Raw genomic sequence first — 18,326 nt, 5'->3', positions numbered from 1 at the left:
GGCTCCCTAATGACTGGCACAAGCTTGTGCCCGAAGCCTCCTGTCCTCCCTGCCTGCGTGGAGGCCGAGCACAGCAGCGCTGTGAAAAGCCCTGTGCAGGTGGGGCTGGCTTATAAAAAGAGGGGGAGAGCCCAAGCTGGGGTTGAAAAGCAGAAGAGAGATTGTGTTCTCTCTATCCCAAGATGTGTGGCTGTTTTTCCCCAGGAAGGTAAAGCTTTTCCATTAGGAAAAACAAAACCTTTACTCCATCCTAACAAACCCTTTAGAACAAGCGATCTCCTTTGTAAAACTGAAGATCAGAAGGCAAATAGGCAATTTTTAGCCCTATTCGGGACTCGGCACCCACACCCCTGCCAACAGCATCCCCTGGGTAGCAATGGGCACCAAAACCAACAAGCTTGCAGCAGTTAGCTCGTGCAGGAACCACCCATCCCCAGTCAGCTGTAGCCTGAGGGATTTCAGTGTTAATAGCCTCCAAAAGCATCCTCATGTGGGAGCTGCCCCAAAACCTCCGCACAGGCTGCAGCTGGTAAGCCCAAGGTGTAATGCTGTGCTCTGTAGGACAGCCAGCACGCTCACACCACACACATGGCTCCAGAGACAGGCCATTCACCTCTCCAGCCCATGCACAGGGAATAGTTGTGTGTCCCCAGGAGCCCAACTTGTCATTTTCTCACTGTGAGAAATTCAGCCTGCAAGCTCAGCCCCGCTTCGGGATGTTGCAGGACGCAGAGGCACAAGACAAACATGGACCACATCACAACAGAACCAAATTTTAGCCTCTCTTTATTTCAAGTCATGTTAGTTTTTGTTCATAACGGCAGTCCATCCACTCGGAAGCAAATGATTAGGAGTTCAGTTTTGCAGGTTACTTCTCAGAACTTCCAACGGATACATACGTCATTTATAAATATGCAACATTTGCTACAGAAACATTTAGTACAGAAGTCACAATGGGATTTCCAGCAGTAAAAATGGTCAATCCAAATTGTCACAGGGTCAGTTGCTTTGGTGGGACCTGAGCTCAGGTTCAATTGCACACTAATGTAGAGAAAATCCCTCTACTGTTATCCCTCATCTTGAGCTTGCCATGAGACAAGACGGGTTTTCACACCTCAGCCCTCGAGCAGACTGTCACATCAAATCAGGGGACACAAAACAGCCCCTGGGGGGTCTGCTCCCACCAGAGGTGCTGCCAGAACCTCAGTCATCTCTGAAGGGAAAAGGGGAGGGCATTACAGATGGCAACTGGTTGAGGAAGGGTTCCCCCTTCTCCCAGTGCCAGTCACAGTATTTTCCATCTCTCTACTGCAGAAGGTTGCAGAGTTTCCGCCTCCCTCCAAGCCAGGGGTGTTGAGCAAAGGATCCCTTTCCCCACCTCACTCAGAACCACCTTGGTCCAAGCAGGGAAAGCAATCCTTGAACTTTTATCTGGCATTGGCCCGTTCTGCGATGCAGGAAGGTGCACGGTGCTTTGTCACTGGGGGTGCTGCACAGACAGGAGCCGGGCTCCAGCTGCTCCAGCTCAAGGTAGGTGGGGGCTCTGGCTCCTGGAGAGGGCCGTAAGGTCAGAGAGCAGGGCAGCAAAACCAAGCACAGTAGTGGAGATCGGGCTGTAGTACAATAACTGTCAGTATTTCATAGCTGTCCCAGAATATGTGTATGTGCACTGTTGTCTATTAAATACGATTATTTTCTAATTAGCAGTAATAGTAGTCCCTCCCCCCACCTCAACGTTTTTGGGCAAACCCGAGCCCTTTCGGCATCTGCTGCTCCTTGCCACCGGGATGCAGGAGGGACACCTCCAGGCCAGTCATCGGCAAAGATCCCGCACCAGCCGCTCGAACTGCTCCCGCTGCTGGTAGATGTACAGCTGGGTGTCCCAGAGGGCGTTCACCAGCACCGTGTCATTCACCTCGTCCAGCATCACATCCGTGTGCAGCTGAGGGCTGAGCCTGCGGACACCGAGATATTATCACCAGCGGGGCACAGACATGAAGGCAACAAGGCAGCGAGTATCCCAAGCACAAGAATCACAGCAGAACCTGGCTCCTGCTTCCTGGGGCGTTCTTTTCCCCTTATCTGGGAAAACTGCAGGCTGGAGGCCTTTCCCCCCCACTTTCAAAGCCCAGCTGCAAGTTTTGCTGAGCCACAGTTCAGCTACTGCTGCATTTAAGACACGAGTCTCAAAACACACGGTGCAGTGCTCCGAGGTGGAATAGGGCAGGATGAGGTCCGCACCCTCAAAGGACCCTGTTTAACATCGTCCAAACCCCAATAACTGACCCCAGATGAGCTGTGCTCAGCGCATCCATGAGCTACAGCATCCTCTGTTATATCACGGAGGCCTGAGGAAGGGGGCAGGGGAACGGGTCTAGGCTGGCACACCCCTGGAGGGGACGTGATTTGGGATGACACATGCCCCAGCCAGATCTGGAGGCTAAAAACGGGTCTGTGCAGGGAGCAGAAAGGAAGCTCTTACCGGAAATACGGGATATCCGTCATCTCACACCAGGCCCTGGCACGATCCACAGCTGGGCCATCTGCCTCAGTGCACTGCGGGAGAAACAGGCCCGCAGTTAGGGCAGGACTGACACGCTGCCCATCCCCTGCCTGCAAGAGGCTTCCCTGGCACCAAGCTCCACAGCACAAGCCACGGAGGGAAAGGGAAAACCAGGAGCAAGCGCATCCTGGATGGCAAAGATCACCAACAAGAGTGGAGTGGCTTTTTTTTTTCCTTCTCCAAATACACGAACAGCCTTGGGACACAAGGAATTGCACCCTACAGACCCTCGTATTACAGCACAGAGCGAATTCCCATAAGAAACCCCCCAGGATGCTCTGAATCACAGCCTCTTTGGGACTTCATCTCTATCAATTTCTATTCCACAGCCCGGTACCAGCAGAGCCTGTGATTACTGCAGGCCTTCTGTGCTATCCTGGGACAACTGAAAGAAAAGATAGCGGAGGCAGAGGGGCCTCCCCAGGTATTTCCAGGCTCTAGGAAGCTAAAAAGAGATAAAGCCACATTATCAAGATTATAGTCAGAACCTCAATTCTGATCCTTCCAGCTTTCATTCATCTGGAATGTATTCATGCATAGTATCTAATGAGCTTCCTTCTGAAGCATGCAAAATCATACGCCTATCGCACAATCCTAACCACAGCTCTGAACTGCTGCTTCTTATTAGTAAAACTCCCACTTTTCAAGCACTTGCTAATTGCTCTAGTGGGGATAATAAAGCTTTTCTTAAGAAAAATGACTCGCTGTCTTGCTGAAGCATAATTTTTGGTCTACATTGCTCAGATGATAATCCATGCTCCCTGGAAGGATTCCAGTTCCACAAACTCACACCTGCCAATGTTCCTAGGAGTCACTGACCACCGTCCTGACCTTAGCTCCTTTCAGCTGCAAGAACTGCACCTCTCTTGGCACTCGAAACACCAAACAGGCAGACAGGGATTCAGACCTGCTGTGCTCGCACAATTTTTAATTTACCCCTTACCCCCATTCCTTGAATCGGCCGTGGTTGGAGAGATTCCAAAGAAAATTCACTTTTCTTCCAAAAGGAAGAAGCTGAAGACTGGAAACCTCTGCTCCCCCCTCTGAAAGCAACCCCAAGGCTCTTCCCCTCCTCCCAGTACTTACACAATCCACCACCATCTTGCCGAGCTCTCTGGCCCCAAACATGGTCTTTGCCAGCTCCCAGGGGTTGGAGGGGCGGAAGACATCCACAGAGCTCACCGGGACCTGTGGAGGCTTCCCGGTCCCTAGGGAGACCACCAGCCCCAATTTTCTTACTTTCTGCCTCTGACCCTGCGGACAAAAAAAAAAAAAAAGATTTATTTGCAAGAACCCACAATTAAGGTGAATTATGTACTTGGATACTTCAAACCCATGGGATTCCCAGAGAGATGAGTCCTGGGACCAGCTGGCTGTGAAACAGTCCAGCTCTTTCAGTCATTTAGGGAATAAACCTTCCCTCTCCACTGCAGGGAGAGGTAGCTGCCAGTAGTTAGTCATCCTTCCGAGCAACTGGCCACACCGCAGAAGGCAGTGCCCTACCATTGTCTTCTTCATTTTGGGGGGGGGAACAGGAAAAGCCCCCGCAGAGCTGTGTCACAGGCCACAAAACTATCAACTGAATCATCCTTGCTCAAAGAGCAAGGGTAGGCAAAAACTGCCTCTGATTCCAGCCTCCCCATCTCACACCCTTGTCAGAGGGGGTATTTCACCTCTCAGCCAGCATTCCCAACACACAACCCCCTCCATAAACTTGCTTCAAGGGTGCTGCGATGCTAACTTGTTTTTCTTCCACTAGAGAATCATCCATTCCCAGTCTCTCCTCCTCTTCAGGGGAGGCTCAGTGGAGGAAACCAAGTCCCAGCCACCCGTCAGGGCCAGGATTTCCCTCACCTTCTTGATCAGAGACTTGTTGTACTCATGGATCTCCGCCATGGCATCGAGGGTCGGGTTGTTTGCTAGCAGCCCGCCGTCCAAAAAGCGCCCTATGGGCCGGAAATAGGTGGGAGCCGCACCGCTGCAGCGAGCAGCACGCCATACCAGCTGGTCTGCAGGGAGACAGAGGAGCAGACGTGCCTCTTTCAGCAGCTTTCCTTCGTGCAAGGAGCATCCCCTCTTCACGAGGGACAGCTGGTGCTGGGACACCCCCATTTTCAGAACAACAGGAGGAGAAACAGGAATTTTCCTGTGTCTGAGAGTTGCCCCCCAGCGCCATCATCCACCTGGACCTGCCGCGTGCCCACATTTACCTTCTGGCCGAGTGAGTGGTTTGAAAGACGCGGTCGTCTTATATTCAGTGGAGACTTTTGTCTCTGGTACGGGGTAATTCCGGAAGAGGTGGAGCTCAGCTGGCTGCCGGTCACACAACGTCCCTGTCACAATAACTCTGGGGGAAAGGACAAGACAGTTAAGGGTAAAATGGAAAAAAAACCACATGCTTATGGCTTCCATAGTCTACCCATCACAGGATCTCCAGATCTGCTCAAAGGAGATGCCAAACATACTCCACGTGGCATCTAAGAGCATTCCCAAGAGAGCCACCAGCACAGCCCCAAGCAGGACTTACTTGGGTTTTTGGACATCTGTCATTTTGGTGTTTTCCCCAAATTCCTTCTTCAAGAACTCATCCAGGGGCTCCGACTCGTAGGGCCGAGAGCCCCGGAACACCATGTCCTTCATGCGGAAGTACAGGCAGCGCATGTAGTCCATGGACTTCCCTGAGGCAGCATCGGGAAGGAGGGAGGGCAGGCAGAACAAACAGCACATCAGAGCGTGGACTTTCCAGGAGCAGAGGGTGGTGGGAGGCATCACCCCCAACCTCACCCCCTTCCCAGGCTGCCTGTCCCTGCTTGGACATCAACAGCACAACTGGGACGGGTTAAAGAGGAAAGGCAAAGCTGGAGCTGAGTTTCCCACTGCTAGTAAGTGCTGATCGCCTTGCTGTAAAACCACTTTGGGGAGAGTGGGAAGAACAGAACGTTTTACTCTGCCACCACGCACCTCCCCAAAATCCAGACCAACTGATGTGAGAAGCAAGAGCGAAAACAGGTCTGGGTTTTCCTTCGCTGACGGACACACCTTCCCTCCGCAGGTAGGGACGACAAATCTCAGGCAGGACTCCCAGAGAGGCAGCTCCCATCCCACATCCCTTCCACCCAGAAGAGCGCTTGGCCCCACAGGAGTGAGAACGAGCCCGTTATTCGCCTCACCGTGTACAATAGCCAAGGCCAAGATGCCCCCGGTGCTGGTCCCTGCGATCCAGTCGAAAATCTCCCGAATGGGACGCCCCGCGGCCTTTTCAATCGCCAGGAGGAGCTGGATGAGCACCAGGCCCCGGATGCCCCCTCCATCCAGACACAGGAGGCGGTCGTAACTGGAGAGAGACAGACACAGCTCACAGGAACGGTGGCACAGCTTACAGATCTTAGCACCTGGCCTTGGGGATGGGAAACCAGGCCAGGAACACTGCTGTGGACAAGGTAATGACCAAACAAAGAAATAAAATAAGACCATCCTGTCTCTTTCTCAAGATGACGTTCACCTTCAATTTGCACACAAGTCTGGGCAGAAGCTATTCCTCACTTACCTTCTTCCACCCTCCCTGGGGGAGTCCATGACATCCGGTGTCTTCAAGAACTGTCCAAGCGTCGCAGAAGCATACAAAAGGTCCCCAAACCCTAGAGGGCCATGAATATGCAAGAAGAAGAAAAATAAAAAATGAGAGACCAATCTGCTACCTGAGCCCTCTGACGAGTGCCTCAGAGGTATCAGTCAACCAAATCATACTTAATCGATTAGAAAGCCTTTAATTATTCTTCCTACTTCCTCTCTGTCCCCAAAAAACCCGGCCAGGGTACCCAAACTTCCCACCCCCCTGGTAAATGATTTCTACCACAGTAACGCAGAGAACATCCAACGCCCTTCCCAGTCAAAGCTCCCTGCAGGAGACACAAGCCATCTTACCCGTAACCACCAGGTACCCCCCAAAATAAACCCCACACCGAAGAGGAGAAACCCCGTTCTCCAGAGCAGGCGGCTGGAGGTATGCTGGCAAAGACGAAGGATTTGTAGAAGCAGACGTTGAGCACCACGGGTGAGAGAGGAGTTGGAGCCTAGCAGCGTGCCCACTACGCAGCTGACTGCAAGCCATGAGATAAAACCTAAATCTACTCCTGCGAGGTAACCTAAGCAGGAGAGGTCTGGGGACAGGAAGGCTCGTCATTACCCCTCGGCTGATGTAAACCCAGGGCACCAATCCAGCCTAGGTGAGAAGGCAGCCTGTGAAACCAAAAGAAGAACACGGGGAAGAGAAGTTAAATACTGCTGCCAGCACCCAGGCTGGAAGGTAGCTGTGGACGATGGAGAACACAGCGAGGAGTTTCTTCGAGAGCCAGAGTCCGTGCTGGAAAAGGGCCTTGCTCTGTCAGTGTAAGAGAGCTGAAACTCGGTGGGACACCGTCACAAGGCCGTGGTGAGAAGTCCTGAGGTCTCCAGCCAGTGGGACTTGTGGTGGCACACACTCGAGAACCCGAGGGGGGTTGTCCTCTAGCCCCAGAGGAAGGCCTTTGCAATGGAAACCACCATTTCCAGATGGAAAGTGGACCACAAGCAGCTGTCATCTCCCTGCATGCCCTCGCCACGGTGTCAGAGCCTCCCTCCACGCCAGCTCACCCACTGCCTGCTCTGTAACCCTCCCTGCTGCCTCTGCCCAAGCTCTGCAGCTCCCCAGAGGGTGAAAGCTTGACTTACTCAGACTGGGCAGTACAGAGCACAAGCTATGACACAACCACACGTCCTGAGTTTGGCTCTTCCTATGGATAATAAAAACCCTGTACCCAGGGTCACTTATCCTTGGCCTCCTCCCTTCCCTCTCCCAACTAGTGGCCCCCGCGATCTGAACAAGTGACACTTCAATATCCTCATGCCCACTGGGACGTCCTTAAGACAAACCAGCAAGTGCCTCCCCTTCTGTGTGTGACCCAGTAGATAAACTGCATGTAAGCAAGCAAGTCCTACACCTCTTCCAGAAGGGTGAGGGAAACAGCCTTCCCTTTCCTCCATACAGAGCTGCCTTGTGCCAGGTCTATAAAACACGAGTTTAGAGTGCGAGAGTTTAGAGTACACACACAGGGAAAGCGGAGAAAAGAGCCTGGGTCCAGCTGAACGAGGACAGAGTGGCCAGAAAGCGAGAGCTAGGAGACAGCCCCCAGAGCACGGGCTGTCCGAAGAACAGGTCTGAAGCTAGAAAAGAAGAAAGCGAGGGAGAGCCAGGGAAGGCTTTACCTAAGCTGTTGAAGCTGCTCCGCGGGGAAGATGGGCCTTCCAGGAAGAAGGAGGCGTCAGATGGTGGCAGGCTTTGGGAGTCGGGATTGGGTGGGTGGCAGCGCTGTGTCCCTACAGTTTGCAGCAGGTCTAAGAGCACTTTCCGGTTCGCACCTTACGTGACGCAGGGGGAGTCACAGATCAGAAAGAGAATCAGTGCACGCACACACCTACTGGGGGGGGGGGTCTGCAAAATTCGCAGCAGCCATGACCCGCACAAAACCTCTGGGATAACCCAGGGAAAGAGGAAAGCACGTCCTGAATCGGCCTTATCACCGGGCAGCAGGACCTGTGCACAGCAGGCGTGGCCAGCGCCATGCAGCTTGAAGGGTTTGTGCCACGCACGCTTCTTGCTGCGGAAGAACAGCCCGTGCCTGCTTATGCCTGGGCAGCTCAGTCAGATTCCCATCCCGCTGTGAGTCTGCAGTGCCCAGCACCACGGGTCGAGGAGGGGGAGTGCGTGCCAGCTTTTCCTCTTGCTTCTCTGTCTCATAGAGGAGAAATTCATCACGGGCTATTAACACAAAGCCTATGCCACTAGCTTAGCAAGTGCCGGTCCTGTGAGCAACTAGAAGCTGGGAAAGCATTTTGGAGAAGCATTGCCTATGCTTGGCGTGTTTTCACCTCTCCAAGACACAACAAAGGGACACAGGATGCCAGTTTCTGGTGCTGCCTCACCTTTGCTGCTCCTCGCTGCCAACAACCCCGGTGTCTCCCCGAAATCATTGGGGATCTCCACATCTCCTCCAAACACAACAATTGCTTTGATCATATCCAGGTGGTCATGCTAGGAGGCAAGGTAAAGCTCAGTCAAAAGCCATGCTCCCCTCAGCTACATCTCTCAGTCCCTCCCTCCCCCTTCCATGAGCCAAAGCACCCACGAGGATTGCTCCATAAAAGACAACAGTCAGCATTTCAAAAGGGTCTGCCCTTGCCTCAGCCCTTCACGAATACCCTCTCCCCTCCCCGGCAGCCTCTGCAAAAAAAAAAATCTCACCTTCATGGCCAGATGCAGCGGCGTGTTGCCATCCTGACCCCTGGCGTTGGTGTTGGCCCCGTGCGTCAGCAGCACCATGGCGCAGTCAAAGCGGCCCCTCTTGACTGCAACGTGCAGGGCCATGTCGGCTGTGCGGCTGGCCACATTCACCTCGGAGCCGTACTTCAGCAGCAGCTGCGTCATCTGTGCCCACGCATGCACGTGCCAGGTCAAGGGAAGAGAAAACAGTCGTGAGGACAACTGCCTGAGGGCTCACATAAGCCAAGTCTCACGGGCAAGCGCAGCAGGTGGAGAGGAGCAAGCCTTCGCCTGGTCACGGCAGGAGCCAGCTGCATTGTCCCAGGCACTGGAGACAAGGCTTCTCTGCCTTCTACCTCAGAATTATCTGATGGTTTTGCAATCTGGCTACAGCTTCTGGATGTTTTGGGTCTTACAAGCAAGCGTAACAACTGGCTGGTGGCAATGGAGACACACACAGTTCCTACTCAGGCCAGAATCCCTGCAGACTGGAGGGAAGGAGTTTGCTTTTTCTCATCTTCTCCTCCTTGTAAGACAAAGATTTATTCTGCTCCAAACCTCCTCAGGGCACTTCTGAGAGGGATGTGATACTGCAGGAGGGAAAACGGTCCTTCCACTGAAATGTCCTCTGCTTAAAACGAGCCCCTTACAGGTGCTCCAGCATAACACACCACTGATCTGGATATCTCTAGCAGAAGGACCGTAACCTACGTACCACGGCCCTGTGCCTACCTCACACTCCCCTCACAGTTTAATGCACCAGTCTGCCTCCTCTCATTAAGCTGGAAGATAATGAGAAGAGAGCTCCCCCCAGGGGTAACTGTGCTTCAGTGACAGTGGTGTAGTTTCACAAGAAAAAGGGAAAAGGGACAAGCTGGCAGTTTCACAACACGGGATGAATTACTGGGACAAGCATGCCAGTTTTGGGTGTTGGTTTTGGTGTGTTGGTTTTTTTTTTTTTTGTATCTCAAGGCTCCACTGCTCCCCGCAGCAAACAGCGCCGGTCAGCAGAGAGCGAAGGGAATCAAACAGCTTCAATCAGCTCAACAGCAGGGCTGTCTTGCGGGCCGCTTGCTGGGCTCTGACACTGCCAGGGCTCTGCACAAACACTCAGCGGCAGGAGGAATGAACCAGCTGCTGAGGTGCTGGGTGGCAGCAGGGGCTCCGGCCATGGGTTGGCTCTATTTACCTCCGCCTTCTTCGCCCAGTGCAGCGGGGTGGCTTCATGGCGCGGGTCCCTGGAGCGGACCTGGCTGGCGTCCACCTCGAGGATGGCCTGGGCACACCTGGTGAAGACAATAAGATGATGAACTGAGACGCCGGGCACCCATCCCAAGGTTCACATCAGCACCTGCCTCCTGCACAGAGCCTTTCAGGAAACCCTTCAGCAGCAGCTGGCTCTCCGCAGCACGTGCAAGTTCCTCAGCTGCAAAGCAGTTTTAGTTTGCTCTCCTTAGAAAGGAAGAGAGCAACAGGAAGCATATAAGCAGCAGTGTTCAGACACAGCAGGATAATCCCTTCCCAGTTCCAAGTTGTGGAACAACACCTTGGTGCTTCTCCAACGCAGGAACATGGCATTTCTGGAAACTCTGAAGACCTGAAAGGAAATTCTGCCCTTCTCTCCTCCCTCTCCCTAGGTAAACATGGGGATAAAACTGAAATAGTTCAACACCTGCTGAAATTAAGTCTGTGTACCTGCCTCTGAGAGGGGAAAAAAATGATCACATCTGTTGTTACTAGAATAGCATCTAGTGCCTAAAAACTCTGTCTAGGTAAACTTAAATAAACCCACTCCGAAACAATGCCAAGTAAGTAACGTAAAAAAGATTAAGCCCCACTGCAAAATAAGGACCTAAGCACGTTTTTGGCTTGTGAGTGTCCCTCTAACATTGGAGAGCAGTTTTCAAAATGCTGAAAAATCAGCTGGCAGCAGTCTTTGTTGAGGGCCCTTTCTGCATGGCTTGGATGCTATGAAAATAAGCATTAGAAAGCACAAACAAAGAGAATCAAATTTCTCCCTGAAAAGGAGAACAGGAAGTAAATATTGCGTCTCTTGATTCAGAGTGTGTTAATTAAGGGTCAGGAGTACCTTTGCCCACAGGAGACGGAAATAACTACGCTTTGGAATGAAAGCTTATTAGGATCAAAGCACCCAAAGACAGGAAGGCAGAGGTACGGCAGTTAATAAGAGTATTTAAGCATTGGTAAGTCACCTTCTCGTAGCTCATTCTGAGAAAGTGTTGCACAAACTCTTTTTTTTTTTTTTTCCCTTTTCTTTTGTGCGTGCCTCCCTCATTACATCACACGAAGTAATACCTGTAGATAAATTTAGGGAAAACCTTTTTTTCTGAACACGTCTCTTTCTTCCACACCACTCTTCGGCCAGCTCAGCAATGTCCTCAGCAGAGGACAGCAGAGAACACCTACCTACTGAGCACCCTCCAGTCTTAGACAACCCAGAGTAAGCAGACAGGGCCCCAAACGGGAGAAACAGTCTTTCTCTGGCAGCCCCAGTGGCTACTTACCCCTTGTGGGAGTACTTCAGAGCTGTGTGGATGGGGTAGCCCAGCGTCCCCACGACACCGCAGCTGGCCCGGCATTTCAGCAGCGACCGAACCATGTCTTCTTTGCCCAGCTGACAAGCGAGGTGCAGAGGAGTCAGCCCCTCGCGGCTCAGGTGGTCCAAGCCGACAGTCGGGGTTCTGCCCAGGATCTGGGAAGCGGAGGCAATAAATAAATAGGAGGAGGAGGCAATAAATAAATAAAAGGCAGACAAGACATGGAAGCTCCACGGACAGGGTTCCTCACGATGCTACAGCCTGTCCTCTTCAACAACTGAAGCACTTGTGTATTTTCTCCTCCTCCTCAGGAGGACACAGAGTCAAGATTTTTCCCATTTCTCAAGCTGCCTGCCAGCGACGCCGGGGATGCACGAGGCGCTGGGAAGGGACGTAGCCAGGATATTCCACAGCACGTGACATTGTGCTCGGCAATAAAACGGGGGGAGTTGGCTGAGGGGGGCTGCCATTGCTCAGGAACTGGCTGGGCATTGCTCAGCTGGCAGTGAGCAATTGTGTTTCGCATCACTTGCTTTCCCCCCCTTTTCTTTGTTTGTTCTTTCTTATTATACTGTCTTTTTCTCAGCCCACAAGTTTTCAAACTTTCTTTCTGTCTGATTTTCTCCCCACCCCATCCAGCTGGGGAAGGAGCGGGGAGCAAGCGAGTGGCTGTGTGATGCTTAGCTGCTTCCAGGGGTTAAACCACAGCGCCGGGTTGTTACACAAAGATGTCCCGCTGTGGAAACCCAGAAAGTCCTGGGACACACGAGAATAGCAGGAATTTAGTTTCTTTTCTTTGGTTTAGCAAGGAATCAAAAGAGAAAGAGAAACAAACAGAAGACTGCTAGGAACTGAAAGTATTTCTTTAACAAGCCAAGTCACCAAAATCAGAGGAATACAGGAAGAGGATATGTTTTTAATACAAAGGCCCAAACTGCCCTGCTCCACAGCGTGGCAAGCCCCGATCGATCGTCATCCCTCCGCCATCTCACATTAGGAAACCCCACCAGTCTGGCAGGCAGCGGGAGAGCTGTCACGAGACGCGTTGAGCAAACACGGGGGGTGCAGCTGTAGGCGAGAGCCCGTCTGGCACCCAGTGCCCTGGAGCTGACAGACGCGAGGAGTGAAGCGGAGGGCGCTCCCACACCCCCGCCGCTCTGCCCAGCACCTCCCGGCAATCGAGAACACCCCTGGCTTCAGACTGTCTCTGCCTCGAGGCTCTGATCGCTGGGTTCAAAGAGGTCGTGCAGGCTGAGGAGAGGTCAGTGCAGCTCCAAACCAGCCCTCGGTCTGCAGGAAACGCACACCTGGAGCTTAACGGCCCCTTTGGAGCACCCTACCCAGAGCTAAAGGCCCTGTTTGGAGGAGATGTTGAAGGGACAGCCAAGGGCTGAGAAAGTTAGCATTAAGGCCCGAAGCAAAGTGCCAACGAAGGACACTTTCTGAGAAAACTGCTGCTTTACAGAACCGTTCCACTGCAGAGTGGAACTTGGAGTCCGCTTATGGGAAGCTGGACCAGTCAGAGGAGGGAAGAAAGGGGCTGAAACCAGCCTCGGGTATTCACACGGTGCCGCAGCAGAGCTAGCTGCCCTTCCTCCCCCCAGGCTGCAGCCCTGGGCTCTTCTCCTCCCTCACAGCACAGACAGGACCCATTCCAGTCCCGCTCCCCCGGCTTTGAAAGCGCTCCCACCTCGATGATCTGGGGGTTGTGCCCTCGCACAGCGTAGTGGAAAACCGTCTCCCCGTTCCGGTCGGTGACGTCCACCCGCGCGTGGCACTCGAGCAGCTCCAGCAGGCAGGCCATGTCCCCCTTGCGGCACGCCAGGTGCAGCGGGGTGCAGCCATCCTCGCTGTCGGTGCTGTTCACGCAGCTGCAAGAGAGGAGAAAACGTTACAGCACGGGAAGGCTGGGAAGGAAGGACACGCATCCGCCCTGGGAGCTGATCCGAAGGCATCAAACCTCGAGGTTCATGGAAGCCTAGCCCTCGTGCCCTCACCCCAGCACGCGGTTGTGCCGGAAGGCCTCGAGGAGGCCGATCTCCACCGCGACGTGCGCGGGGGACCAGCCGGGGTGGCTGCGCAGGCAGTCGCAGAGCTGCTGGAGCTCCTCCAGCGCCAGGGGCTGGGGCGAGCTCTCGTAGAAGGGCCGCAGGTGGCCGGCGTAATGCTGGAAGCGCTGCAGGGCCTCCGCTTCGTCGTCGAGCTGGAAGAGCCTGGACAGGGGGGGAGAGAGGGGGAGAGAGGTGAGACCCCAAAACCACAGGTTACACCCCCAAACCCTCCCCACCCGCAGCCCCCGGGGCCATTTGGGGGCCCAGGGCTGGTTGGGGGCCCGGGGCCATTTTGGGGCCCAGGACCATTTGGGGGCCTGGTTCCCTTTTGGGACCCGAAGCCCTTTTGGGGCCCAGAGCCATTCTGGGGTCCAGGGCCATTTTAGGGCCCGATTCCCTTTTGTGGCCCGGCTCCCTTTTGGGGGCCCAGTTCCATTTTGGGGCCCAGGACCATTTCGGGGCCCGGTTCCCTTTTGGGGCCCTGAAGCCATTTTAGGGTCCGGCTCCCTTTTGGGGGCCCGGAGCCATTTTGGGGCCCAGCTCCCTTTTGGGGCCTGGTTCCCTTTTGGGAGCCCACTTCCATTTTAGGGCCCGGTTCCCTTTTCGGGGCCCAGAGCCATTTTGGGGCCCTGAGCCATTTTGGGGCTCGGTTCTCTTTCGGGGACCCGGGGCCATTTTGAGGCTCAGGACCATTTTGGGGCCCGGTGCCCTTTGGGGGCCCAGTTCCGTTTTGGGGCCCAGGACCCTTTTGGGGCCCGGTGCCCTTTTGGGGCCTCGGAGCCCCTTTCGGGGTCCGGCTCCCTTTTGGGGCCCGGTGCCGGGGCGTACCTCAGGGCCAGCTGCGGGCTGTGTGGGCAGAGCAGCACGCAGTCCCAGTAGCGGCCGGGCCCGGGCCCGTAGAGCCGCAGCCGGCCCTCCTCGCTGAGGAGGCAGCGGCCGGGCCCGTACTCGGCGGCGGGCACCTCCCTGACGCGGTGCGGGTTGCCCAGCGCCTGGGCCACGCCGCTCAGGGTGCTCACCAGCCGCCCCAGGAACTGCATGGCGCCGCCACGGCGACCGGCGACACCCCGGCCGCCGGCGCCGCCGGGGCGGGCCAATCGCCGCCGCCCCGCCCCGCCAACCAGCCAATGGGCTGCGCGGAGCGGGGGGGAGGAGCGAATGGGGAGGGGAGAGAAGGGCGGGGCGAGTGAGGGCGGAGGGGGAGGGGGGCGCGGCCGCCATCTTTGTGAAGGGCGGGGAGGGGGGAAGGGGGCGTGGCCGGGCGGGCCCTCCCGGGGGCGGGGCGCGCGGGAGGGGGTGACGTCAGCGCATGACTGTGTTTTTATGAATGAAAGGAATCCGCGGGTGAGTAATCGCGGGCAGCTCGGGCCGGAGGCGCAGCGCGCCCCGCCCGCCCGCCGCGGGGACGAGCGCGGCCTCCCCGGTAAGCGCGGGGCGCAGGGGGCCGGGGGGGGGGGGTGGGGGGCTCGCTACCGAGGGGCCGGGGTTGGGGGGAGGCGGCTGGGCTCGGCTCGGCGCCCTCGCGTCCCTCCCGGCCCCGCGTCTCGCCCTCCTGGGCCCCGATTGCATCAGCCTCCCCCTTCCCCTCCAGCCCCTCGCCTGGCTGCCGGACCCCTCCGGGCCCCCCCCCACCCCACCCCCACCCCGGTCCTTCCTCGCTCTGCCGGCGGCGCGGGGGGGGTCCCGAGGCGGGGAAAGGCCGCTTGGGGCAGCCAGCGCCCTCCTCCCGTAGGGCTGGGGAAATATTCAACAATAATTAAAAAAAAAAAAAAAAAGAAAAGGGGACGGGCAGAGTCCGGGTGGCTTTCGGGTGCCCCCCCGTCGCTGCTGAATCACGGTGAGACGCTGTCTCGCCCGCCCCCGCGACGTGGCCGCGGCCCCCACCCTTCGCCCCCCTCGCCCCGGGGCGACCCCGCTCGTGCCCGGCCCGGCCCGGCGCCTCCGCCCGGTGTCGCCCCGCGGAGCCTCCGCTTCTGCTTTCCGAGAGGTATCGGGCGGATCTCGGCCCCGGTGCCCTCCCCAGGAGGAGGCCCGGCCTCCCCAAGGCGAGGCTGGGGCGCTCGGGGGGGTCCCCACGGCAGAGCATCCCCGCGGTGGGGCGAAGGAGGACGGGGGGGGGAAGGAGGACGGGAGGCCCGCCGCTGTTGGCCTCTGTTACGGACTTTTTATTAGGGGGAGGGATGGGACGTGGGGGTTTTAAGGCTGGGCACGGGACAGGGGGGTCGGCGTCACCCCTGGGCGCACGGCAGGCAATAACCGGCTCTTCTCTCGGCAGGGCTGGCACGGGGCGACCATGGCTGCGGACGGGCTCTCCAGCAAGGCGCTGAAGGTGGGCAGCGGGGGGGAAGACCGGGGGGTCACGGGGGTGCGTTATCAGGGGTCTCATGCGGTCTGTCCCGCAGGTGAAGCGGGAGCTGGGGGAGAACACGCCGCTGCTGTCGGATGAGGAGCTGATGGGGCTGTCGGTGCGGGAGCTCAACCACCACCTGCGGGGCCTCTCCAAGGAGGAGGTGGCGCGGCTGAAGCAGCGCCGGCGGACGCTGAAGAACCGGGGCTACGCCGCCAGCTGCCGGGTGAAGCGCGTCTGCCAGAAGGAAGAGCTGCAGAAGCAGAAGATGGAGCTGGAGTGGGAGGTGGACAAGCTGGCCCGGGAGAACGCCGCCATGCGCCTGGAGCTCGACACCCTCCGCGGCAAGTACGAGGCCCTGCAGGGCTTCGCCCGCACCGTGGCCGCGCACGGGCCCCCCGCCAAGGTGGCCACCGCCAGCGTCATCACCATCGTCAAGTCCAGCACCAACCAGGCCGCCTACTCCTAGTGCCGGCCCCTCGTCTCCCCCGGCCGGGCACGGACCCCCCGGGGCGCCTTCCCCCACGGATCGACTCGAGGGTCGCCTCCCCAAGCCCTCCCTGACCTCTCCTCTGCTGGGACGTGTCCCCAAAATCCTCCCCCTCTGGTCCCCAGACCTCCTCTTGCCGGGCCAGCTCTCCTGTGTACGGGGAGCTGCCACCACGTGTGTGCTGGGGTGGACAGGACCCCATTGGGGACCCCCGTGGAGGCAGCGGTGGCTCCCAAAACCTGGCACTACCCCATAGTGCCGTCCCCTGCTGCAGCCCCCACCCCCCGGCCGGGCACCCCTCTCCCTGGTGGGTGCATGCAGGAGGGGATGAGCCCACGCGGCTGGAGGCAGGGAAACGTCCCACGGCTCCAAGCTGGCAGGAAAATGATGTGCCCCTTTTTTTTGGGACGATGCGGGAGAGCTGAGCGCAGGGCAGGCGCTCCCAGGAGCATGTACCAGGGAGGGAAATGGGGGGAGAGAGAGTTTGGCGGCGATGGGCAGACGGAAAAAGATGGAGGGGGTTGGTATCGGCCCCACGAGACGGGATGGAGATGGCGAGGGAAGGTGGCAGGTCAGAGTGGGGAGAGAAAGTGGCTGCAGGTTGGTGCCTGGGTATGGGTGGGCAGGTGGGGAAGCGCTGGGGGAGCCCGGAGGTGATGGCGGTGGAGGGGAGGGGTCCTTCGGGCAGGGGATGTGAGGGGCTCAGCCCAGGCTGTTGCCCGCGAAGGGGAGAAGCAGAGGTGCTGTTTTCTCTGTCCCCATCACGCACATCCTTCACGCCTCTTCCTGCCCGCGGGACGCTCGGCCCGGCCGGGCGTCTCTGAAACGCCGAGGCATTGGGCAGGAAGGAAGCGGAGGCAGCTGGAGCGGCGATAAAACGCTGTTTTGCTCGGCGCAGGCCAGCTCGGACGGCCACGCCAAGCCCGGCGAGCGCTCCCCTGCGCCCCGTTGGCCATAAAGCACACGGAAAGGCCGTCCTGGCCTCCGGGAGCAGGAGTTGAGGCTGCGAGAATTGCAGGGAGAGGTGGAGGTGCGGGAGGTGGGGAGCCAGGGCACAGAGCATCCCTGCTCCTGGGAGCCGCCCCGCCGGCGGTCATGCCTCCCTTGGGGTTTTCCTCCAGCTTGGACACCAGCGCGGGACGACCGGCTCTTCAGAAGGCTTAAAAGCCGGAGGAGAGTTGGGTTTGATGAGCACCGGGGAGGTAGCGGGAGGCGGACGCCTCGTGTGTGGCCTCTGCCACCACCTGTGATCGCCCCTTTCTGCCCCTGCCGCGGTATCGCCACGCCAGCCGCCTCGGCTGCAGCCTCCATCCCTCCCCAAAAAGAGGTGCCTGCCGCTCACGGGGAGGGCACCGTGGTTAGAGTCCCCCCCGCCCCGACTCCTCTTGGGTTTATTTATTGCACGACCGTAAGTTATTTTCACGTCCTCTTTGCCATTCCGCCTCTCGGCACAGCCAGGATGTTGGTACAGAGCCGTACTTTATATTTTATATATGCAAATCACATTTTATCTTATACTTATATAGAGCAAAAAAAAATACTTATTTATTTTCTGACTTACAGTATGTGTCCTACCCGACTCCTCTGTATTTTGTAGACTTTACAAATAAAGCAAGTTTGTTGTTTTTTTTTTTTTTTCCAAAGCGAGTGTGTTTGGTCGTTCTTAAACCTCGGGCTAGAGCTGTGGCTCTGCGATCTTTAGCTTTGCTAAAGGACACGTTCAAGAAACTATGCCCCAAAAAGACTTGGGATGGGGCACAGCTCATGACTTCCAACCCAATGCTAACTTATACTCTTGGGTGTTGCTCCTCCTCTTCTCCCATAACTAGATCCCGGTGTACAAGGCTTCATAGGTTCATTGCTGGAGCTTTGGTGATGCGTTTATCTCCTGGATGCATCTTCCCTCTTCAAATCAGCAAAATCAGAAAGAGTTTCCCTTGCCTATTGACCAGGAGCTGCCAGGCTAGGCACTCTGAGGACGAGACCGGCAAAGTCTCGGTCCCTGAAACTGGGCAAAAA

At 56.7% G+C, this 18,326-nt stretch overlaps 2 protein-coding genes across 6 annotated transcripts; one reads left to right on the top strand and one right to left on the bottom strand.

Annotated features, from left to right (window-relative positions):
* Positions 1–769: 769 nt before the first annotated feature.
* On the bottom strand, positions 770–14,575 carry PLA2G6 (phospholipase A2 group VI). 2 transcript variants are annotated; one of them, XM_040544795.1, is made up of 16 exons: positions 14,299–14,575; positions 13,417–13,632; positions 13,110–13,290; positions 11,387–11,574; positions 10,051–10,147; positions 8,844–9,026; positions 8,525–8,633; positions 7,808–7,960; positions 6,111–6,201; positions 5,734–5,897; positions 5,091–5,241; positions 4,774–4,910; positions 4,418–4,572; positions 3,650–3,817; positions 2,483–2,556; positions 770–1,955 (listed from the first exon to the last, which is right to left on the bottom strand). In XM_040544795.1, the coding sequence occupies exons 1-16, from the start codon at positions 14,508–14,510 to the stop codon at positions 1,814–1,816; spliced, it is 2,421 nt and encodes an 806-aa protein (XP_040400729.1). In that variant the 5' UTR covers positions 14,511–14,575; the 3' UTR covers positions 770–1,813. The 2 variants fall into 2 exon arrangements, with proteins under 2 accessions (XP_040400729.1, XP_040400731.1); XM_040544797.1 differs by lacking the exon at positions 7,808–7,960.
* Positions 14,576–14,770: 195 nt separating this feature from the next.
* MAFF (MAF bZIP transcription factor F) lies at positions 14,771–17,950 on the top strand. 4 transcript variants are annotated; one of them, XM_040544868.1, is made up of 3 exons: positions 14,771–14,814; positions 15,746–15,799; positions 15,873–17,950. In XM_040544868.1, the coding sequence occupies exons 1-3, from the start codon at positions 14,794–14,796 to the stop codon at positions 16,284–16,286; spliced, it is 489 nt and encodes a 162-aa protein (XP_040400802.1). In that variant the 5' UTR covers positions 14,771–14,793; the 3' UTR covers positions 16,287–17,950. The 4 variants fall into 4 exon arrangements, with proteins under 4 accessions (XP_040400802.1, XP_040400803.1, XP_040400805.1 ...); XM_040544869.1 differs by having other exon boundaries at positions 14,792–14,893; XM_040544871.1 differs by lacking the exon at positions 14,771–14,814 and adding an exon at positions 15,057–15,307.
* Positions 17,951–18,326: the final 376 nt, after the last annotated feature.

The sequence above is a fragment of the Cygnus olor genome, chromosome 1 (genome assembly GCF_009769625.2).
Source record: "Cygnus olor isolate bCygOlo1 chromosome 1, bCygOlo1.pri.v2, whole genome shotgun sequence".
NCBI lineage: Eukaryota > Metazoa > Chordata > Aves > Anseriformes > Anatidae > Cygnus > Cygnus olor.
Note: the sequence above shows the minus strand (reverse complement) of the source record. Positions and strands in the feature narration are given on the sequence as shown.